Source organism: Gobio gobio (genome assembly GCF_949357685.1).
Source record: "Gobio gobio genome assembly, chromosome: 8".
Taxonomy (NCBI): Eukaryota; Metazoa; Chordata; class Actinopteri; order Cypriniformes; family Gobionidae; genus Gobio; species Gobio gobio.
In genome coordinates, this window is record NC_137114.1 from 23381763 (window position 1) to 23406743 (window position 24981).

The window sequence follows — 24981 nt, forward strand, 5'->3', positions numbered from 1 at the left end:
AAGTTGCATTGGGTTGTTCTACTTGTTCTCTCACACACTCACATTTTATTTATTTCTTGTGCAACAATTGAAGACTTGTTTATTCAGCAGACTTTGTGTTTCCATTTTTAAAGTAACCTCATAACAAACTAAAAAAAATGCACTGAAGATGAAAATGAAAGAACGCTACACTGCTTTTGATTTGCTAGATTAATAATTATTTTTTAATGTTTATATGACAGACTACATAATCAAACAAATACATAAATATGCATTTTATCATGATCACTGACATTTATGATAATTGTGAGCTGTAATTTGGCAAAATGGCTGTTTTTGCTATTTGAACAACCTCTTTATTTTCTCTCATTTGCTGTTGGTAATTCTGTTTTGTGTGTGTGTGTGTTGTGTTTGCAAGTGCTGGTCAGCTCAGAGAGGCGTGGACGGCAGCTGATGTTTGTTCTGCACCATTCATTTTTATGCAGAGTGATGTCAGATTAATTGGATCCGTTTTAGAAATACTTAGCAATCAATACCGCCAGTGAGGGGAAAGCGACCCTTTTAAAGGTTCACGGGCAAGGTCAACGTGATGTCACGCGCTTCTAATTAATGGACAATTAACTTAATGACCCCAGAGTTTCCCAAATTGTCACCCATCTTGAAAAAACTAATAACAAATGCCCAAATAAAATTCAATAAATTAGATACGATAATGTTGGTTTATTCGTTATCCAGGATCATATATCAAGATCATATCAGCTAAAGGCCGATGTTTTTAATTTGAGCATTGCTGAACAGCGACAAAATTACGTCAGAGATCTATTTCCGTTTCAAAAATGCTCTGCGTTTAGAATATAGCCTCAAAATCCAGTTATCAACCCAATATTTCACGCATCGGAAAATAATCGTTTTACTTCTCTCTTTTTTTTCCATTTCGTATGGATGTAGTTGGTCAATAACCGACATGAAATCATGGAGAGCAAGACCAACTCCACAGATTAATAATTGTCAGTGCCGCGTGCAAGAAAAAACTCTTCAACGGGCTGCCCTCGGTACCGACTGCCCACGCGCCTGCCTGGCTGAGGGAGGGGGAGAGAAGTAAAAGTTTATCATACATTCATAACGATGGTCAAATCTCAATTAAACAACATAAAACGTTTAATGAAAACGTTTTACAATAGTCATTTACCCGAGCAGTGATTAATGCGTCTTCATTTAAAACACAAAAGACCGGGCGCCTTGGACGCTCGAGACCGCTTCATTATAATTAATGTCTCCGGTTCCTCGTGCACCCGGAGGTCGCGAATAGCTCCGTCCCGCGCCCACTGATCTCTGAAGATCTGACACGAGAGGGATCTCGCTGGCTATTGCAATCTGACAAGATCTGTAATACTGGGGTGATGAATCGTTCCAAACTTTTTGACGATGCTGGCAGCTCGGGGGTGTGCGCATGTGCGAAGGTGTCCAAACTGACAATGCTGGAGAGATAGTGCGTCTGGGATTGAGAATCACAGAGAAAAAGCACAGAGGAAAAGCGAAAAAGGAGGAAAAGATTCGAGAAAAAAACCCCGACAAACCCACGCCGAAAGACTGGCATCATGAGGTCCAAAGGCAGGGCAAGGAAACTGACCACTGGTAGGTGCAACATCTCTTTTTTAGCCCTTTTCAAACTGCCATCTTGTCCATGCGTATGATGCATAGAAACATTTTAGCCACTAAACAGTTACAGTCAGCGGACCCCAGCGGTTCCAGTCGGGGTTAGTTGCTTGTAAGTGTTGAAGACGAGCTAAACGCGAAGCGTCGCGCGCGCTCGGGCATTTCAAGCCTAGATTCGAAACTGGCACGAAAGTTGCGCGTGCCGCACAAACTTTTTAACTATCGCACGCTGTAACCGCTTTCTTTAGTCAAGCTCCGAGCGCCCCGGTGTTCGATAAAACAACACCGTTCGTGCAAGGTTCTGCTGCTCCGGTCACTTCAATTTCCAGCCGCGACTTTGAAAGCTTAGCTTCGCTTATAGTCGGCAACAGAGAGCCAGCTGCGGAGGCACGCTTTTAAACGCAAACAGGTACTGATGTTACAACAGGCAATCCAAACAATTGCATATATGCTAGATTAACAGGACTGTGGTAGGCTAAATAAATAATAAAAAAACGCTTTGAAGTATTTTGATTAGTAGACATTAATACCCCTTTTCTGTGTAATTGTTCAAGCTGGTTGTGCAACAAGTGATCAAATCCCGTTATGAATTTGTGTTCCGGTAGCCTATGAACAGCCCGGAGAAATGTTTTTGTTTGTTATGGCTCTCTAAACGGTCGACTGTAATCTTAGCTTTTGATTACGGGTTGCCTTGGGCGCTTGTTTGAGTTGACGTTCAATGCCACGCCACAACACAAGCTCAAACGCCGAAACTGAACATCAAGTAGTTAGTGGGAAGTTGTTCCCCTCCTCAATGGATTTATTCGGAACGAATGCATTTCGCTCAGGTCTGTGAATAATTCGGCCCCCTCGCGCGCAGTAGGCTGCTTACTGCTGATTTGACCAATTTTCTTTTTTTTGTGCCGTTTTCCAATAAACTGTCATTGTGGTCCACACCACGAAAATCCATGCAAATATTTAATAGTGCTTAAAAGCGTTTTATAATCTCGAAGCAGAGCTAAAAGTTGAATGCACTTGAGAAAGAACTTGATTTCGTTTATTTGTTTGGAAAGAACAGATAGTGACAGCTGGTCACAAACTTTAATGTTGTATGTGCGGAGGTAACAAAAGAGGCAGTGAAAACAAAGTAAAGGATCATTTTGCTCTTGAATTATTGTTTCCTTCCCTGTCGACAGCACCGTGATGGGATAGACACTGCGCGCGCTCCGTCTGGACAGAAACAGGGGTCGTGCGGGTCTTATCCGTTCAATAAACTACCTCTCGAGCCCTATGCCCTGCCATTGTACAGTGAGAGGGATTTTTCTGCGCACAACAGCAACTTGTCAAACACGCTCACGTGCACGCACACACACACACACATCTATACCCAGACCAATGCAATTTCACTTGTGTATTTTCCTATTGCTGCAGGTATGGGCAACTCATCACTTTCTTTAAGATTGCCACAAGTGTAAGAAATTATTATTCGAGAGAGGTTTCAAAACTAACTTTGTCCCCCCTCAGATTTATATAGCCTGTCATTGATATTGATGTCATTGGATAAATCACAATGGCCGTCATAACTCCATGCCTTTGCACTAGAAAACGCCACTTATCCTCTTATCAAATAATGTTTTTAGACTAGCTTCTTATTAATGACCTGTTCTGAAAATCAACCAACCAATCATTGTAATTTTAGTAACAGAAATGAACATAGTTTTTGTATATAGTTTAGTTTTTATTTTATTTAATTGTTAGTTTTATTATAAAGAGGGGATGGTGATACGTCGGCACTTTTTGTTTTGGCTAAAAATGCAAGGGTATTCGCCAAGATTTTTGCAGACTTTCCCACCCTCTCGGAGCTCCAGCATCGTCATTTAGGCTACTATTTGAGAATATCGAGATAATTGTCAGGGGATGTATTTAAAGATTATTATTTACCCAAGATGTAAGAAGATTTCTACCTATTAAGTGAAAGGGAGAGAATGTTCTGGACCGCGCGGGTCCCGCGAGACACTGGCCTCTCTGGCCTAGCGCCAGTCCTGCACTATGTCAACATTGAATATTTAAATTCCCAGACTCCTCATAACGGGGCCCGTCTGCCGGTAAAAGCGCGTTGAGCATCAGTCTGAGTAGCTGCGGACTCGGTTTCCTTGGAGGGGGGAAAAGGGAGAAAAAAAAAAGTAATCTTCTCTCCGTGTGGCCTCTGCGCGCGCGCGCTCACCGCACATCACTCTGGTTGCACGCGCTCGCACTGATGTGTGTGAGTGCTGGAAAGGTAATAAAAATCGGTCGTTTAGCCGGTGTGTGTGCACGACATGTTTTGTGGATTTGGCCAGCGGTGCCGGACATTTCACCTGCAAGTCCAACAGTCTTAAAATGTCTATAATGTTTTAACACACCATGCCAAGTGTCCTATATCCCTCAGCGTGATGTTGCAGGTTTACTACGAATGGGGTAAAATTACACTTCACGAACAAGAATAATAACCTTGACCTGCCAGAAATCAGACCGTGCTGTCAGGTGAAACCCTACCCATGACTTTTTGACGGATCTTGACACTTTTAACTGCACTTTTAACTTTGTAGCATCTTCCATACACTTCAGAGTCTGCCAAGTTTACTTGTCTGGATATCTTTTATGAAAATGGTTTCATTGCTCATGGGTAATATACCTGTTCATGGATTAGATTATAACGTTATTGCCATTGTGCTGAGTACAAGGCAATGAGATATGCTGTTAGCTTCTAATCAGAAGTGCAAAATTATACTTGCACATACTTATATTATAGCTACTATACTTGCATTTGAGGTAATAATGACAGTATAAAGTCCTATTGTCAAATATGCAAGGTTATTATATATATATATATATATATATATATATATATATATATATATATATATATATATATATATATATATATATATATATATATATATATATATATATATATATATATATATATATAATTAGTTGCAATCTAATCATATGGAGCCTATATTTACGGAGATAGTATAAAGTGTGGGCTTTTTGAGATCGATCATTTACAAGTGAGGGGAAGGACCAGAAATATGCAGAATTGCAATAAAGTCACGTTTATGATTTATATTCATTTTCATAATATAGATTGGCATGCGTATCATTACATTAGCAACTCCAGTAAAGTTCTGTTTGAAGAATAAAACTGTTGATATATTTAAGACCTTGAAGATTAAAACCTTTTAGTAATATCTTCAGTCAGGTTTTCTAAGACCAACCGTTATCTTGGGTGTCTGTGGAATTATAGAATTGAAGATAAATTCAGATGCATTTCCCCTACGCTTCCCCTATCTGATTTCTCGTTTGATGATAACTACATTTGATAAGCTGCACATGTTCAGCAAGACTTTTGATTGTCCCTTTGTCCCATTCAGCGTCTTCTACAGCTCCATCAGTTTCACGCCACGACTTTTGTTTTGACTTTGATGTGACTCACTTCACCGTGAAAGTGTCCAAACAACGGAAAATCAACTCGAAGCTGAGAAAGAGGGGGGGAGAAAAAGGACCGGACTCCAAATTTAACAATGTGACATTCCGCGTGAGTGAAGCGCGTGAGAATAAGCCCTGCGCGCGAGCATTCTCTCCGCCTGTCAGCGCGCGACCACAGTCCGCTTCTTCTTCTTCAGACACGGGCGCGCGTTAGATTCCGCACTGTGCAATGGGCCGTGCTGCGTCCCGCGTCCGCCGCCCCCTGTGCTCATTATAAAGCCTATTCAGAACGGGCCATTTAAAAAGGTGAGCGCGAACCGTATTAAACGCTCGTTCGTTGTCGGATACTGAATCTTGGAGTTCGGTGTGGGGAAAAAAAAGTCCCATGTTTCTGTGGACAGTGAACGTGTCTGCCCACAAACATTTTTCAGACTCACTGGGGACGGACAGTGGCGGTTCTAGGGGGGTGGCCAGGGGGGCCGGTGCCCCCGTGTCAACAAGCCTGGCCCCCCCTCTGGCCCCCGTAAATTTGGAATCACATCGCACCAAACAATGTTCTGAAACTGGTTGCAATGTGCGTTTTTTGCTGTGGCGGTGTGTGATGAAAAGAGCACTTTATTGTGTCATAACCAATAATGCAGAGAAGCAATGAGGAGGCTGCGCGCAAGTGATGTCTGTTTATGAATGATTCGTCACTCAGTCTGCATTCGCTCAAATAGTTGTAAAACGCGGGCTATAGCGGTTGCTACGCTCTTGATTATAGATAAAATAAGCTCTCTTTATACACGTTGTGTTGAATGTAATTGCACCCTTACGCAGCAGTGATAGCTACTGGAGATTAATTTTACTGACTTGACGACTTTGAATTCCATTCAGTCATTTCGTTCATTTACTGGTAGTTAAAATATATTTTTTCAATGGCTAATTTCTCCGAACACGTCCACATATGTAATCTTTGATCATATTCCGAATTAGGAAGATGCAGCCAAAGATAAATTATGACCAACGCAATGAAAAAACCGTTCATGTGCGAATATGACAGAGATAGGCATACCCGAGAAAAGATACAGAATAATGTAATTTCAGTCTTGTTCACATATAGCGAGAAATAATATTATTTTATCCAATTGTCCAGTGTTGCTTATAGAGTATTAGATGTTTGTTTTGATGTCTATGCTAACTTTGCGAAGAGTCTGCTAACAGAGAGCAGGTAGGCTACAAAACATGTAAAATAAATGGTTTAGTTTTACTTTTATAAATTGAGCATGCATGATCATATTACAGATACATTACTTTTCAAATAAATAAATGAACTTGAAATGATTTTACTTCACGTGTAGAGACTGCAGATCGAGTGATACAGTACATGGCCAAATAAAAGACTTTCAATAATCTGGGAATAAAATAAAGGGTTAGTTCCCCCTAAAAGAAAATAAAAACACCTAATGTAACTCACCCTCGTGTTGTTCCAAAACCTGTATTGTTAGAATGTCGTTAACCAAACCATTTCAGTGCCAGAATGTCCATAAAATTCAAGATATGCGGCAGAAATGCCCCTGTTTGAGTTTTAGACTCAGAGCGTTTTTACACTGGGCACGTTTGTTGTGGTCCGCGTCAGAGCGCGTTCTACACCGCGAATACACCGCAGGCTCCCTCTCGCTCGTATCCAAGGTAAATCATCAACACTATCATCCCTTACACATGTGTTGTATTGAACTAAATACACCGTCATCTGATAAAATGCATGCGCAGGTTACTTTTCTTGCGCACCCGAGTCTTAATCTTATAATATATAATACAGTCTTATGTATCCTGTTTATATATATATATATATATATATATATATATATATATATATATATATATATATATATATATATATATATATATATATATATTAACAAAAGTAAATATTTTGAATAGGCTATCATAATGTTTATAGTTATTTTATGTTTATTTCCATTTGTTTAGCTACGCATTTGTGTTGCCTCTATCCAAAAAAATACATATACAATGGTTATTAGCAGTTGTGTACTTTGTTTTTGATTCATTATTGCATTAAATATTATTATATTGGATCTAACTATAATTACCCAGTTGTGAATCATATGACCAGTGGATCGTCCGTGGGTGGCCAGAAAACATTTATTATAAACCAGCGGCTCGGTAGCGGACCACTGTCGGAAAAGTGGTGGCTGCCGCCGGTGGTCCGCTAGGAAAACGATGAGCAAAATGCCAGCGGGCCGCCGGTGGGCCGCCAACTTTGCCTCCAGTGGTCCGCCACAGGCCCGCTAGTCGTATTAGCTTGTTGCTTTCAAATTCCCATGAATCGCAGCACAGCTCGAGCGCAATTTGCGCAACCGAGCTCAGACTACCTCCTTCAGGCAGTCTCGAATTCAGTTCCCCTGAGCTCAGCTCACCCGGGTCCGCATGACAACTTTCACATTACCAATTATTCAAACTAAACTGCCAGTGTGAAAACGCCCTCACATTTACATCATGATATAGACTAAGCAATATAACATGAGTAACGAGTGCAATATCACACAAGTTCTGTTTTTCTACCCAGAATAGCATGACTGCAAATGCGATAGGCCTACTGATCTTATACAACAGTTTAATAAAATAAATAAGTTAATATTGTGTTCAACATAAGAAAGTCCTATTTGGAACGACATGGGGGTGAGTAAATGGTGATAGAATTTTCAGGTGAACTACCTAATTATCTACTGGTTAAGATAAATGTTAACGTGTGCCCCCTAAAAGCACAAGTGGCCCCTGCCTGGCCCCCATAGTTACCGTGGTCTAGAACCGCCACTGGGGACGGAAGAAAAAAAAAGTCGAAATCTACAATGTTAACGTCTCAATCTTTTACCTCTAGAGTAAATATTTACTTTTCTTCTCCTCTCTCTCTCTCTCCCCTGGCATGATATACTACAAAGTTTCTAGTTGAGTTCCTGGGATTGTGATGCTTTCCCCTTTGCTTCGAACTGCATGCATGTCCACTCTGAAAAGATCAGAGCGTTTAAAACCGAAGACTTTTGTTTTTAGAGACAAAGTCAAAGTGACCGATGAGTTAATTACGAGTGAAACAGTGAGCCATGATGGGGTCAGTGTGAAACAAGGCCGGCGTTCCCAGGCATTGAGTATGTGCATCTGCGTAAGACGGAGAGAGTTGCAGGCCACTGTGGGTTTTGATCATGATTGATCGCATGTTTTCAAAGGATTGATTGATTAGCCAGAAGCTACTGGGTTTAGCCGAGGGGTCCGCTTATGTCCTGGGAAATTGTCCTCTTGTCTGTTTGTGTGAGATTTCATCTGAGAGAAAACGGGAGGAGATGAGATGGAGAAGGAGATAATTACATGATGTATATATGATTCTCTGAATCATGCGTCAGAGTGTCCCACAGACGCCAACGTAAGAAGCGATTTCCTTGTATATGTTAGGAAAGGAAGGACTGGATGTAGGTGACAATAACACAGTTACCCTCATCCATCAACGCCCTTATAATACCACTACTTTCTTTCTTTCTTCCTCACTCTCTCCCTCCCTAATGACTCAACGAGTGTCTGCGTCTGCCCAGAGTGAATTGAAATGGCCGGGTCAGCGGTTTATTTATCTTGTGCTCTGATTGGTCAGGGGTCAGGTCATATGGATGTTTATTTGGAGATTTGATTGGTGTGACTGATGGATATGTCGTTTGTGTCCCACAGGGAATTATGGGGGTTGTTGTTCAGTACGTCCAGTCACTTTTTATCCCTGAGCGACAGGTCCTGAATCAGTCTAGCGAAGCTCAGCCTTGACTGAAGTCAGCATGAACCACGAACAGGGCGCAGGCATCAGGCCAGTCGAGTAATAAGTCACTGTCAAGCCAACACCCCCGAAACCATCAGATGTCACTGTTTGACTGGTCTTGACTTATCTCTACTTGGAGAGGATGGATTATTCACGTTTATTAGGCTATATATAAGGGTTTCACTTACAGCTCGAAAAAGTCTGTATAATATCTGAACATGTTTTATTGAAAATGTAGCCCAAGTTAAAAACTCAAGTTTATTAGCAATTGTTTGTTTATAAAATGTGTCCTCTCAAAGTATTTCAAAACTAGATTTTTACATTTTCAAACATAAGTCTCTATCGCTGCTTTACGTCAGAATGATCAGAGATGAATGCACATGCACATGAATGCCGCCACAATGTCATAATTACTAAGTATTATCTTTGCGGCCCTTTGTTCTGAGTTTGGGGGTGTTTAATGAAAGAATTGTGGCGGAAGCAAATGAGGGAATTGGTCATTAATTAAGGTTGTAATTGTGATTTAATTACTGCTTTTTTTGAAGAACAGCAGTTAAGAGTTTAGAGATAAAGCATGCATGCAAGGTTTGTGAAGAAGAGAAAAGGATGTGTGAGAGAACTACATCTCCCATCATTCTCTGGGGCTGCAGGAGAATGCATAGAGAATACATGCTTACAGCATTTTAACATGCATCCTTTGCTCTTCACTTTGCATTTTCACATTGTACAACATTCTTATTTGCATATTTGCAGTGGCAATATCATTAGATAAACACCGCACAACCTTGACTTGTTTATATATTAAGCTTGTGTATTTTTCACTGTACCATTTTAAAAAGATTGAATTTTTGATTCACTCCAATTCACTCATTCTGATTGCTATTTTGATTTCCCTCAAACAAAAACAGTGTGTGAAAGTTCTGTGACCGTACAACGCTCATGAATGTTTAATGAAACAAGTGCTGTTCAGTTTATGATTGGTTGCTTGGTACTAAACAACTGGCCACAGCAAGGCCGTAACCACGGCTTGAACATTGGGGGGGACCTTTTATTTTTATTTGTATAAAGCATAAAGAAACAGAACAGTGAATGAAATTCTAGGTCTAATTCGAGTTGGGAAATAATCCTTTTTGGACTATTTGCAAACAATATTTGCTTCAAATATATTATTAAATAAATACATAGATCTGCTGTTTACATTTAAAGTTCCTAGTGGTCTGGAGGTAAAATCTTTGTACACTGTTCTGGGTTCTAATCCGCCCTTAAATAGTTTTTCCCCCCCTTCTTTATTAAAATCAAACATGTTCATCAATGATTGTATATTAAGAGCAGGGACATGTTTGTGTGCATTTTGTTCTGTGATTTCACAGGAAAGAATAGAGTCTCTCTCCGCAACGGCATTAAGTGATAGATTGACCGATAGTCTGTGTGTGAAGACTCTGCACGAGCCAAAAGAGAACGTAAACCCCGCCTACTTTGATTTGATTGGCCATCTCAATCATTTTGACATTGATGAGCGCTGTTAGACCACTGAGGCAAACCAGACCAAAAATGTAACTTTTAAACTTTTTTGTCATTCTAACATACAGAGGGTTGCATAATGAAGTGCAGCAGAGCAGTGCAAAAATGTCAAATATTGGGGGGGACAATTTGGCCATTTCTAATTATTGGGGGGACTTGTCCCCCTCAATGTCTATGGTGGTTACGGCCCTGCTGTACAGTCGTGCTCAAAAGTTTGCATAGCCCTTGCAGAATCTGCAAATTGTTAATCATTTTAACAAAATAAGAGGGATCATACACAATGCGTGATAGTCCACAGTATAGTCCACAAGACAAAAAAAAGAAACTAAATTTATACAAATAACCCCGTTCAAAAGTTTACATACCCTTGATTCTCAATACTGTGTTGTTCCCTGGATGATCCACGGCTGTTTTTTGTTTTGTTTTGTGATGGTTGTTCACGAGTCCCTTGTTTGTCCTGTGCAGTTAAACTGCCCAATGTTCTTCAGAAAAATCCTCCAGGTCCTGCACATTCTTCAGTTTTCCAGCTTCTTTTACATATTTGAACCTCTCCAGCAATGACTGTATGGTTTTGAGATCCATCTTTTCACACTGAGGACAATTGAAGGACTCAAAACACAGTTAAAAAAAAAGGTTGAAACATTCACTGATTCTCCAGAAGACCCAGGGGGTGAACACTTTTGAACAGGGTGAAGATGTCCAAATTTATGCATATAAATTCATTTAGTTCTGTCCTTCGGAAGCAACAGAAGATACTTACATGTTTCCCAGAAGACAAATTAAGTACAATTTACCTTGAGCTTCAAATTTGCAAATATAGTCGCTGCTGGAAAGGATGCAAATATGTAAAAGAAGCTGGAAAACTGAAGAATGTGCAGGACCTGGAGGATTTTTCTGAAGAGCGTTGGGCAGTTTAACTGCTCAGGACAAACAAGGGACTCAAGAACAACCATCACAAAACAAAAAAACATCCAGGGAACAACACACAGTATTAAGAATCAAGGGTATGTAAACTTTTGAACAGGGTCATTTCTATAAATTCAGATATTTGTTTGTCTTTTGGACTATATGTAAACATCTTTTACGTAAAACATCTTATTCAGGACAATACTAAATAAAAAATAGCATGCATTTTGTATGATCCTTCTTATTTTGTTAAAGTATTCACATTTTCACAGATTCTGCAAAGGTTATGTGCATGACTGTATACCGTTAAACCCATGAACAGCAGTGCTGAACCTGCAGAACAGGTTTTCATAACCCAGGGTCAAAAGTTCAAGTGTTTGAATTCTACATTACCAATTTGAAACATTGCTCCAACTATGGGGTTAAGGCAGAGTTAACCTGAGCAGTGTAAAAAGACAAAAAGCGGGGGTCAAGTTGCATGCTGAAGTTTAACACTTACGGTTAACCCCAAGTATGAGCCGTGTAATACGTTTTACAATAAGAAAAGGATACCAGAATAGTATCGAGCACAAATGTTCATCTCCTCCCCTCTCATTTGATCTGAAGGTCACCCTACAGTACCAGCGGAAGGTCACTGTAAAGCTTACATCCTTAAAGCTCTATAGATTAAGTGGAGATCTGTCTGAACCAGCATGAACAAGTTCCTATAGTGTGGTTTTCTGCAGGAAGAAGCAGGTCGGTCATTAGCAGATTCAGTCTGTGGTGCCAGGCGGTCCTCAGGGGTGTGTCCTCTATGAGTTAAATGTTTGCACAGAATTAATGTGTTTGTGCGTGTAGGTGTGTGAAAGAGAGTCCGAATGGGTCTGACGTGCAGCCTGGGTGCCGTACGGACATTGTGAGAATGGTGTGTGTGTGTTTGTGTGTGCGGGTTTGGGAGGCCTGGGAACCGTACAGTTGTGTTTACCACAGGGAAACCAGTACCAGCACAGAACAATGAGTAAAGCTCTCCCTGCCCTCAGTCCAAAGGTCAAACTGTCTCTGATAAAGATATGAACATACACACACATACCCATACACGGACACACACACAAAGGCTCACCAGTGCACTGCCGACAGTCTGCCCAGGGTGTGTGCCAAGGTTGAGGTCATTATCTACAGACGGTCCCAAAAGAAACGAAGCATATTTTTGTACTGTGAAATGTGTGTGTGTGTAAATCGCACTTTATTAATGGGTGTGCATATTGTTGACTTCATTTGTCTGCTTGTTGGTTGGACGGGCACCTCCCTTGTGCCATTGTCTGTGTGCGTTCAGATGAAATCAGTATTCCTAAGAGTTACCTGCATTGTGTTTTAATGTCTGCGTGTATTTCAGGTCGCATTGTGCATGTTTATTTGTTGAGGTGCAAACGAGAGTTTGTTGTAGCCGACTTTTTTTTTATGGATCTCCTTGGATTCACACAGTTGTTTTTTGTGTTTGCTGTTCTACCACACATGTTTTATAGGGAGTAGTATAACACCGTTTGGCATTAAGTAATGATACAACTATGCAGATGTCGACCAGCAGTCTTGCAGCAGCCAGGTACTAACCGCATTTGCATTTCCTGAAGGAAGTGCCAGTTCTTGCAGGGCAGGAAAAGAATAGTTAGTTTTAGGTGAGGTCAGGGTTTAGGCTTTGCTTTTGCGTAAATGAAATGCTGTTTTAGAGAAGCTTTGATGTTGTCCTGACATTGACACTCATCTTTTTCTGTGCACGAGAATCAATAGATGACTGAAATATCTACAGAAAACAGAAATATCTACAGAACAACAGCTGAATTCAGAATAGCATGCTAGCGTACTTTTACTATTTCTACCATAAAGTTTGAGCATGATCTTTGTGTGGTTGTACAGTTCAGTCAGGTAATATTCCGATGGTTTAAGTACATTCTTGCATGTTTATACGAGTGTGTGTGGTCTTGCCCGTGCAAATTAGGGATGTGTGAAACAGATTATGCATAGTAACTGTCCAAAAAAAACCCATGTTAACAGGGATTTTGTTATAAATGTGCTGCTTTGATGATTGGTTGCTTTAGAAGGAATTCATTTAGAGATACACTCTTAAAAACAATGCAATTTGGGTTGTTTTTAACCCAAGGGCTGGGTAAATATAGGACAGAACATGTGTTGGGTTAATTTTGGGTAGTTTATTTAACCCAGCATAATGTGTTGATACATTTTTACTATAATGCTAACATTACTGATTAATGTTTACAGAATAAGATTAATCCTCTAAAATACTTCACACAACCACTGTTTGCATGATAATTCAATTTTTTTTCAATCATTCTTTACAGTATCAATTATTTAATATAGTTTTAATTAGTGCTGGGCATCGATTAAAAAAAATTAATCAAATTTTTTTCTGTAATTAATCGCGATTAATCGCAAGTTTTTAATATTTTAAGTTTTTAATATTTTGATATTGTAATTATTTCAGTTACTCTCCAAATTAATGTATAAACAATTTAAAGACAGCATATTTTAAATATGTGTTGTATTGTCATGTTTTTATGAATGAAGGCCAGTATCACTGATACTAAAGTCTCTATGAAACATTAATGACGTTACATTACAGTATAACTGAAAGCTCCCAATTTCAACATTTATTAGGCTTTAAAAAAACAACTTTTAATTTAAGTGAACTTAAAACAATCTTTACATAAACCCAAAATAATAAATGTTATATTTACCCATGGCCTTCCCTGTTATACATATACAGAAATGTAATAGTTATCAAACACCTTTCTTAACTGCATAAATAATAAATGAAATGTAGATGAATCATCATTAAAGCTACAATTTTCTCTGTTCCCGTTGTTCTTTGATGAACATTAATGACAGGCATCATACTGTCACTTTAAGAACGGCCACTGACGAACATGACGCGGATCTCACGCTGTCCCTCGCATCTCATTTCCTCACAACTCTTTAAGTTCATTTAAGACGTTATTTAACTAATTTAAGACTCCTAATATGAGAATACTCAAAATCATCTGTGTTATTGTTTGTTCAAGAGCAAAAGAGAACTCGATGTGAGCAGGAAACTGACGCGAGTATCTATACGTCGAGTGTGTGTGTGTGTCTCAGTGTCCCTTGATTAGCTGACATGAGATGCAGCCATTCAGACAGGACACTGACACACACACACACACACACACACACACACACAGGACATTGGCATACAGCGCGTTCTCTTGTGTCTTGTCGCTTGGAAGCATTAACATGAATAAGAGCATGATGATCATGTAACGCTAAGCAAAAATGGATATAAAAATGGACGCTGCGTTATTTGCGTTAAATATTTTTAATGCGTTAAGCTGAAAAAATTAATCGCCTGCGTTAACGCGTTAATTTGCCCAGCCCTAGTTTTAATACATACATTTAAGCTTGCTTAACAAATATTAGAAGTAAAAATTAAACATTTAGAAGTAATTCAAGTTTAATCGAGCAGTCTCTGTTGTCCTGTTTCCACTGTAACGGCGCTGGATCTCGTGCTGGATATGTATCATGTTCCGAAATATGCTGTGACCGGCTATATGACCTGTCCATAAACAATCATTGTACAGTTCTGAGTAGGGATGTCATGATACCAAAATTCCAGTAGTCGGTGCCAATACCATAAATATTTTACGGTTCTCTGTACCAATTTCGGTACCACAGAACACCACAATTTCGGTACCACAATTATTATTAGTAGTAGTATTAGTATTAGTATTAGTATTACATTGAGACGTAGCTAAATCTACTGTACATCAGTAGCCTTATATATTTCTGTCAATTTCTTCAAGTTAAAGCAAACTTTTAATTTGACGGGTTGCCATGAAGACCTTTGAGTGTCTGTGTTCACGATATGACTGTTTTCTCAAATGAAACGGTAAATGCTCATGAAGTGACTCTCAGATCGGCTCTGGAGATGAAGTTTATACAGCATGTCCTCATATAGTGACACGGTGGAGGCTAAAAAGTGTGTGTGTGTGTGTGTGTGTGTGTGTGTGTGTGTGTGTGTGTGTGTGTGTGTGTGTGTGTGTGTGTGTGTGTGTGTGTGTGTGTGTGGCAAATGAAGCCGCATGTCTGTGCCATTCATTCACACAGAGATGCAAAACATGTAGGATTAATATTTAAATAGTATTTTGCAGTTTAATATTCACAGACACTTGTATATATTCGGCTACAGTCTGGAGCCCTGTGCTTAGATAAACACGGAAGCCACTGAGCGCAGCTGTACTGGTACTCTACTGAAATGCTGGTATCGTCACATTTTTTAAATTTCAGTACCGATTTGGTACCAAACACTGGTTTGTTACATCTGACCCAGGAGCTTGCTAACACAAAATTTCCTTAAACACTGGGTTGTTACTTCTGACCCAGGATCTGGGTAACACAAAAACTACCCAAACACTGGGTTGTTACATCTGACCCAGGAGTTGGGTAACACAAAAACTACCCAAACACTGGGTTGTTACTTCTGACCCAGGATCTGGGTAACACAAAAACTACCCAAACACTGGGTTGTTACATCTGACCCAGGAGTTGGGTAACACAAAAACTACCCAAACACTGGGTTGTTACTTCTGACCCAGGATCTGGGTAACACAAAAACTACCCAAACACTGGGTTGTTACTTCTGACCCAGGATCTGGGTAACACAAAAACTACCCAAACACTGGGTTGTTACGTCTGACCCAGGAGTTGGGTAACACAAAAACTACCCAAACACTGGGTTACGTCTGACCCAGGAGCTGGGTAACACAAAAACTACCCAAACACTGGGTTGTTACGTCTGACCCAGGAGCTGGGTAACACAAAAACTACCCAAACACTGGGTTGTTACGTCTGACCTAGGAGTTGGGTAACACAAAAACTACCCAAACACTGGGTTGTTATGTCTGACCCAGGAGTTGGGTAACACAAAAACTACCCAAACACTGGGTTGTTACGTCTGACCTAGGAGCTGGGTAACACAAAAACTACCCAAACACTGGGTTATGTCTGACCCAGGAGTTGGGTAACACAAAAACTACCCAAACACTGGGTTGTTACGTCTGACCCAGGAGTTGGGTAACACAAAAACTACCCAAACACTGGGTTACGTCTGACCTAGGAGCTGGGTAACACAAAAAATACCCAAACACTGGGTTGTTACGTCTGACCCAGGAGTTGGGTAACACAAAAACTAGCCAAACACTGGGTTGTTACGTCTGACCCAGGAGTTGGGTAACACAAAAACTACCCAAACACTGGGTTGTTACGTCTGACCCAGGAGTTGGGTAACACAAAAACTACCCAAACACTGGGTTACGTCTGACCCAGGAGCTGGGTAACACAAAAACTACCCAAACACTGGGTTGTTACGTCTGACCCAGGAGTTGGGTAACACAAAAACTACCCAAACACTGGGTTACGTCTGACCTAGGAGCTGGGTAACACAAAAACTACCCAAACACTGGGTTGTTATGTCTGACCCAGGAGTTGGGTAACACAAAAACTAGCCAAACACTGGGTTGTTACGTCTGACCCAGGAGTTGGGTAACACAAAAACTACCCAAACACTGGGTTACGTCTGACCCAGGAGCTGGGTAACACAAAAACTACCCAAACACTGGGTTACGTCTGACCCAGGAGTTGGGTAACACAAAAACTACCCAAACACTGGGTTGTTACGTCTGACCCAGGAGTTGGGTAACACAAAAACTACCCAAAAACTGAGTTACGTCTGACCCAGGATCTGGGTAACACAAAAACTACCCAAACACTGGGTTGTTACGTCTGACCCAGGAGTTGGGTAACACAAAAACTACCCAAACACTGGGTTGTTACGTCTGACCCAGGAGTTGGGTAACACAAAAACTACCCAAACACTGGGTTACGTCTGACCCAGGAGTTGGGTAACACAAAAACTACCCAAACACTGGGTTGTTACGTCTGACCCAGGAGTTGGGTAACACAAAAACTACCCAAACACTGGGTTGTTACGTCTGACCCAGGAGTTGGGTAACACAAAAACTACCCAAACACTGGGTTACGTCTGACCCAGGAGTTGGGTAACACAAAAACTACCCAAACACTGGGTTGTTACGTCTGACCCAGGAGTTGGGTAACACAAAAACTACCCAAACACTGGGTTACGTCTGACCAAGGAGTTGGGTAACACAAAATCTACCCAAACACTGGGTTGTTACGTCTGACCCAGGAGTTGGGTAACACAAAAACTACCCAAACACTGAAAAAATAACCCAAAAGGCTCAACCCAGAATTTGGGTAAAATAACCCACTTTTTTTTTTTGAGTTTATATTTATTTATTTAGTCCATTTATACAGTTCAAAAGTTTGGGGTCTGTAGGATTTTTTTCAGCATTTAGCAAGGATGCATTAAATTGATCAAACGTGTAAGTTAGAACATTTGTAATGTTATCAGATTTCATTTTCAAATAACTGCTGTTCTTTTGAACTTTCTATTCTTCAAAGAATCTTGAAAAAAATGAATCATGGTTTCGACATCGCTAATAATAAGAAATGTTTCCTGAGCATCAGATTAGCATATTTGGATGATTTATAAAGTAGCGTGGGACACTGAAGAGTAGTTGACTAGTCAACCACCATGACCCATTCCTGATATGAATGTACAGTATGTACTGTATGTGTGTGTGTGTGTGTGTGTGCTTTCACTTAGCTATGTCAGTAATTATTGGCAAGGGTCTCCTCTCTGTTAGCCTGTCTGGATTCCAGCCATTAACAGGAATTAGTCAACAATTGCTTTGTGAGTGGCCTGATAACAGCCTGTTACACACTCTTTTTCAGAAAGTCCCCATCTTTATGTTCCAGCCTGGTGTGATATCCAGAGGGTGTGGGTCTCTCTCTCTCTCTCTCTCTCTCTCTCTCTCTCTCTCTCTCTCTCTCTCTCTCTCTCTCTCTCTCTCTCTCTCTCTCTCTCTCTCTCTCTCTCTCTCTCTCTCTCTCTCGTGTTTGTGATGAACTCAAGTGAGAAGTTTAAGCACATATTGTTCGAGAAGGTCAAGGAACAGGAAAGACAAGAGGACATTTCAACACACCTTTCATCTCTGTCAATTACACACACACACACACACACACACACACTAAAGCCTTATTTGTACAAGACAAGTATTCAATGAGGAGGTTTGGTGAAGTTGTTTCACTAATTGATTAAGTAAATCGTTTTCTCATAAAACCGCTGTTACACCTACAGAGCAAATTACAGTTTTTATCTTGGCTAACTCGATCACAATCAATGAAATAACAGACATCCTCTTTTAATAATGGAATCTCAAACTTTGTTTGGAAGACTAATCCCATTTGAAAAGGGCTTGAGTCTTTGTTTCTATAAGCCTGATTTGACCTTCAGTTTGCTTTTAAGACGAGAGCAAATATGACCTGTAGATAAACTAATTTAATAAATTAACAAATGACTTGAACCTTTTTGAGTGCAGAGAAAATATTTACTCTATAAGCCAGTTTATTGTAACCCTTAATACAAATAGGCAGAAAAGTTTCCGCCATTGCTGTGAATTTTAACAATGGTGAGGAAGTGCTCCCATCAGCCTGTGATGATTTATCAATCCACTAACTTGAATGACCATTTTGATTGTTAGTCACCATGAAATCAAAATTCCCCCTCTTACTTTTAGAATGGAATATTGAGGTATTTATTGTAAAAAATGTATCAAAGTAATTTCCCAAATTCCTCTTGCAATGACATCTATTCTCACCTCTGATGACACGTTAACTGGCTTGAGGGTGGGACAACCTGTCACTCACATGAGATCGGCCAATAGAAAACCACAACCATCCAACATTCCAGTGCTGCAAGGATGACATAGAACCCAGAAGACTAAAGCCGCTTTTCCACCGTCGGGCCGAGCGGTTCTCATTGCATAACTGTTCTATTCCGGGCCGATCCGGGCCAGTCGGTATGGTTACGGTTTCATTTTCCACTGTGGGGCTGAAAACGGCCGCTATAGACCCTTTTCTCAGACTGTGATGACGCGTTATAACGGTCATCAATATCGTAAATCCTGCAACGTTTTTTTTGTATTTAATTTTTTTTTTATATATGTACATTTATAACACTAATACTTTGTATTGTATTAATTTTGCATCAAATTACAAAAAAACAAGTTACCGCTGCGGCGAGGGTGTTTCTACAGCGTCTATGGGAGTGATGGTAAAAATTTGCATATTTCTCTCTTTTGACTGCGGTTATCAATCTCACTCTATTTTTTCCCTCTTTTTGAAAGTTGTAAAATCACTGTTGTGGCGTTTTTCTTTTGCTATTTGAGCAAATGGGTACACACATTTTTTTTTTTTTTATATATTCTCTCATTCACAACTATAATGGTTAAAGGGTTAGTTCACCCAAAAATGAAAATTGTCATTAATTACTTACCCTCATGTCGTTGGACACCCGTCAGACCTCCGTTCATCTTCGGAACACAAATGAAGATATTTTAGTTGAAATCCAATGGCTCAGAAAGGCCTCCATTGGCACAATGCGCTTTACACTCTCAAGACCCTTATAAAAGGTACTAAAGACGTCGTTACAAAGTCCATCTCACTACAGTGGTTCTACAATAGCTTTATGAAGCGACGAGAATAGTTTTTGTGCGAAAAAAAAACCTAAATAACGACTTAAGTAGTGATGACGATTTCAAAACACGGCCTCATGAAGCTTCGAAGCGTTATGAATCACTGAGTCGAATCATGATTCGGATCGCGTGTCAAATCGGCAAACTGCTGAAATCACGTGAGTTTGGTGATCCAAACCGCTGAATCGACTCACTGATTCATAATGCTTCAAGAAAGCTTCATGATGCCGTGTTTTGAAATCGTCATCACTATATAAGTCGTTATTTAGGGGTTTTTTGCGCACAAAAACTATTCTAGTCGCTTTATAAAGTTATTGTAGAACCACTGTAGTGAGATGGACTTTGTAACGACGTCTTTAGTGTCTTTTAAGGGTCTTGAGAGTGTAAAGTGCATTGTGCCAATGGAGGCCTTTCAGAGCCATCAGATTTCAACTAAAATATCTTCATTTGTGTTCCGAAGATGAACGGAGGTCTGACGGGTGTCGAACGACATGAGGGTAAGTAATTAATGATAGAATTTTCATTTTTGGGCGAACTAACCCTTTAACACTCTGGTGCTCTTCGTTTAGGGGTTGCATTGGTTGTCTTCCCGGTCATAAGTGACCGGACACCTAAAAATTAAACTTCCTCCACCCCAGTAAAACCAATGCAATTTATTTTTCTTTTTAATTTTGTATTTTGAGATTATTTGATGGTATTTTTTATATTTATGCAATAATTATGGTCTATTTTTGCCATTGAAAATTATGCAACAATTTTTTTTTGTAATTAATTTTTTTAAATTTTTTATTATTGCAGTATTTCAGGTTAAAACCACGTTTCATATTTTTCCGATGAAGCTGTGATTTTTAAAAATTCAAAATGTGGTTCATAGGCTCAGTTTTTCATAGGTGTGTGGGTGTATAAGTGTGTGTGCGTGTGTGCGTGTGTGCGTGTGTGTGCGTGTGTGCGTGTGTGTGTGAGTGGATGTGTCAATATCACACTCTTGATGTTTTAGAGTGTCACCCCTTCACTGCTGTGTACTTTTTTTCAGCATCGTGGCCGATTTGTAGATTGTATACACAAATATTCAGTGAGTTTTTGCAGATTTCCCGTTCATTTCCTATGGTAGGTCATTTATGACCGAAGACAATGAATGCTACTTTTTTTCATGACCCCAATTTTTTTGTGTGTTTACATACCTAATGCAAGAAAAGTCACCAAATTTCATATCATTCCGATGAAGCAGTGATTTTTAACATTTCAAAACAGAACATTTTCCGGTCAGAAATGACAGAAGAGCACCAGAGGGTTAACCCCACTATGATGACTTACGCTCTGAGAAACCCGGAAATGTGAAAAGGGTCTATTTGGAATGTAATGCAAACGCGTCAGTCGTTGCCTTGGTAATGCAAGGTTGTTTAAAGCATTATGGAGGGCAATCAGGCATTTCTTTTAATTTTATTATTAATCTGCGTCTACGTCACTCAAATGACATGCTTAGCCAGCTGCAGAGAAACTGGCAGCCAGGAATTGACCGTTCGTAAAGACCCGCCCCCCTTTGTTGCTATGTCTGACAAATCGCGCTCTCACACCACACACGTTCTCACGCAGTGAAAAACACATCGCCAAGTAAAGAGGATACTGACAACACACTGACAGACAGGACATAGCAGATTACTTTTAATATAAAACAAAGGGTCAACTCTAAAATTTTGTAATTTTTTAAATAAATGTAAACAATAAATACAGTTTTGTGGCTCTTTAATGTGTGATGACAGGTCGTTGTAGCGCCTCAGTTAAAGCTGCTCGTGAAACGATCATCTCTTCCTTCTAGTTCATTTATAGTACCAAATAAACATGAATGAACTTCAGAAGGAATGTTGTTTCAACCGCGGAAAGACGTCAGTACACACCGTTAAGTCCGCCGACGTTAATCTACGAACTCTCTTGACTGCTTTGTCGGACAGAAATGGCAGATTCAGCGGATGGCGAATTTTGATTGGTCAGATCGCCTGTCAATCAAACTCCCGGCGAACGGTGAATTAGGACAAGTGACAAATCCTTAGTGGCGACTTCACTATACCCGCATTCTACCAGCCAGCACGGTTCGGCACGGTTAGCTAACCGTGAATTCCGGGCCAAGAACGGTTTGTAATCGTGCCATGCCGCAGGCTCAAGTGGAAACACAAGTGGAACCGTTCCTTACCATTCTAAGAATCGTTCGGCCCGACGGTGGAAAAGCGGCTTGATTCACCGCTGGTTGCTTCTAGATTTTCCTATGGGGATTTTCAGTTAAAACCTACGGTTTTTCAGTTTGTGTAAAATAAAGCCTGTGGTAAACATAACTTGGCGATACTTTGACGTTTTATTCCAAACCATCTTTAGTTACTTATTAGAAACATACATTTGCAAAAATGAACATAACTGCTTCAGAATTCATGTGTTCGGCATGTGTATAATTTACACTGTAGAATAAAACATCAAAGTATTGTCAAGTTATGTTTACCACAGGCTTTATTTTACTCATAAATGGGAAAACCTGATTATAAAACCCCATAGGAAAATCTTGAAGGAACCAGCGGCTAATTAGTCTTCCGGGTGCTGACGTCACACCTGCACATCTCTATTCCCAATGGACAAAATCAAGTAGCCGTTTCACTTGGATAAACAGTAGGAAAGAAAAGACTATCGCAACTTCCATTTCATGCCGACTTTAAAATGTCAAATAGTTTACAGGTAAGCACTTGTGACGCAAAATAGTTATGTCTTGATTCTTTCCTTGTTTTATCACCATCAACCTCCCTCGCTGGCCTTATCTGGCCTGGCCTGAACCTGTTTTAATACGCTGTGATCTTTGACCTCTTGGATCAGTCTGGCTTGTGTTGGGAGAACATTGTGTGCAGAGTCTGAATGAGATCCTCTCCAGCTGTATACCAGGTCGTACTGGGTCATAATGAGATTGTGTGTGTGTGTTTGAGGGAGAGCGTAAAGGAAGGTAACTCTGATTAGCGAGAGTCGTGTTACCTATGAAGGGGAATTCGGACGTGCGGCGAAGCCGGTCCATCGCAATCGGATCTTTTCCATTCTGACCCGGAGATGAGACACGTACAGACTCGCATAGACTGAGGAAGAGGCTGAACAATAGAGACAGTAGAGATTCCCTTCCTCTCCCAGCGGCATTCCAAAGATTCCCAGTGGCCGGAATCTGGTCCCAGCCCAGGAATCTGGCCCTCGCTCCGAGCTTTGATGAGCCCTGTTCCCGACGCTTCCTGAGATTGTGACTCATCTACAAACAAACTGAAAACAACCTGAGGGAGAGATGGAGAAGGACAGAAGGAGAGGGTGGGAGAGAAGAAGTGATGGAAAAAAAGAGAGAGAGAGACTGAGACTGGACTACAGGATGTCCTGTTTTGATTAGCGTTAGCATCTCCGCTCCCCCTGAAGAAATATTATTCTAACAGTTTCAGGAGCACGGTCTTCACGCTGCTCGTCTTCCCCACACACACACCCTTCCCTTCAAAGTGCCCAGATATTCCTTCTGTTAATTTGTGAATTGCATGTAACTGGATAGGAGCTGTGTGGTTAGCATGGAGGAACATGCTAATGTTGTGATTTACCATTGCCGAACACAAAGACCCTACTGAAAAGATCAGTTTAGACGCGCATGAATTTTCAGGCTGGTTTACGCTGGTTAGTGGTGGTTCGGTGCTGGTCTAACTGCGTGATCTTACTAATGAAGGTGTTTTTTTTGTTGTTGTTTTTATTTTAAAGGAAATCTTGCCTGTTAAACTAGTTAAGCCTGTTGGCATCCATCCATCCATTCATTCATCAATAATAAATGATTGATTTTAGCCAGCATTTAGCAAGGATGCTGGAAGTGTTATTTTAGAATTATTCATTTATAGGTATTTATTAGGGCTGCCACTAACGACTATTTTTATATTGATCAATCTATCGACTAATTTATCGATTAATCAATTAATATATCGACTAATTTTTCACAATAATTTTCAACAATTTTACTTAAAACGTTTAATTTAACTTGCAAAGTTGGCCTTCAGTAGTGTACTATAAAAAAGTAAAAATGTAAAAAGGTACAAATTTGTAAACCAACATAACAAAAAAAAAGAATATCAGCAAATACTTTTTATATAGAATAGTGTTGTCACAATACCAAAATTATGACTTCCATACGATACCAGACTAAAATACCTCAATACCGATACTGAATCGATACCATGGCAAAAAACAGTAAAAGTAATTGAATAATATGACAGAACTTATTGTTTTATCATTGTTTGGTAACACTTTATTTTGATGGTCCCTTTTGAACATTATGTTGACTATAAGTAAATTTGCAACTACATGTCAACTAACTCTCATTAGATTATCAGTAGACTGTCTGCTTAATGTCTGCTAACTCTTTATTGTGATGGTCCTCCAACAGACATTCTACTGACTATAAGTAACTTTGCAAGTACATGTCAACTTATTCTAACCCTAACCCTCCCAGTCTACTAATACTCTACTAACACTCTAATGAGAATTAGTAGACATGTAGGTGCAATGTTATTTATAGTCAACAGAATGTGTTAAAGGGACCATCAAAATAAAGTGAAACCCATTGTTTTAGGGTTAAAAAACCCTAAAAACTCCCTTGGCTGGCATGGCCCTGTCCTGCCCTGCTTCACACAGAATATTAGGTCCGGCCCTTTAAGAGCTGCACGGACCAAATTCTTTGTAACACATCCGATTACTCATTCAACTCTGTACCCGTTCACTAAAGACTTATCCGACTGCGTTTAGCCGAATACTCACCAGGACGAGCATTTTTACATATTTTTTACCATTAAAACCCAATAATCCGCGAAACTGGCGAAGTGAAAGGCATGTGCGCGTTCTGGCCGCGCCGCACTTTTCTGTTGCGTTCTTTTCCCTGAGCTGTGCGTATATATTTGACTGTTCTGCTGCCATTGTTTACTAAACGGTGGAAGCAGAGCTCACACACACGTCCTCACTCCTGCTGTCCCACGTCGACGCAAATTAAGAAAT

General features: G+C 40.1%; 1 protein-coding gene across 2 annotated transcripts in view; it reads left to right on the top strand.

The window, feature by feature from the left end:
- Positions 1 to 1425: 1425 nt before the first annotated feature.
- Positions 1426 to 24981, top strand: part of mecom (MDS1 and EVI1 complex locus) — a gene marked incomplete at its 5' end in the record, with an annotated part of 207183 nt that continues 183627 nt past the window's right edge. Inside the window, one exon of one of the 2 annotated variants that reach the window (XM_079823687.1) lies at positions 1426 to 1614. In XM_079823687.1, the coding sequence (XP_079679813.1) occupies positions 1578 to 1614 (37 nt within the window). The remainder of the gene's footprint in view (positions 1615 to 24981) is intronic. The other variant, XM_079823691.1, reaches the window with a different exon arrangement.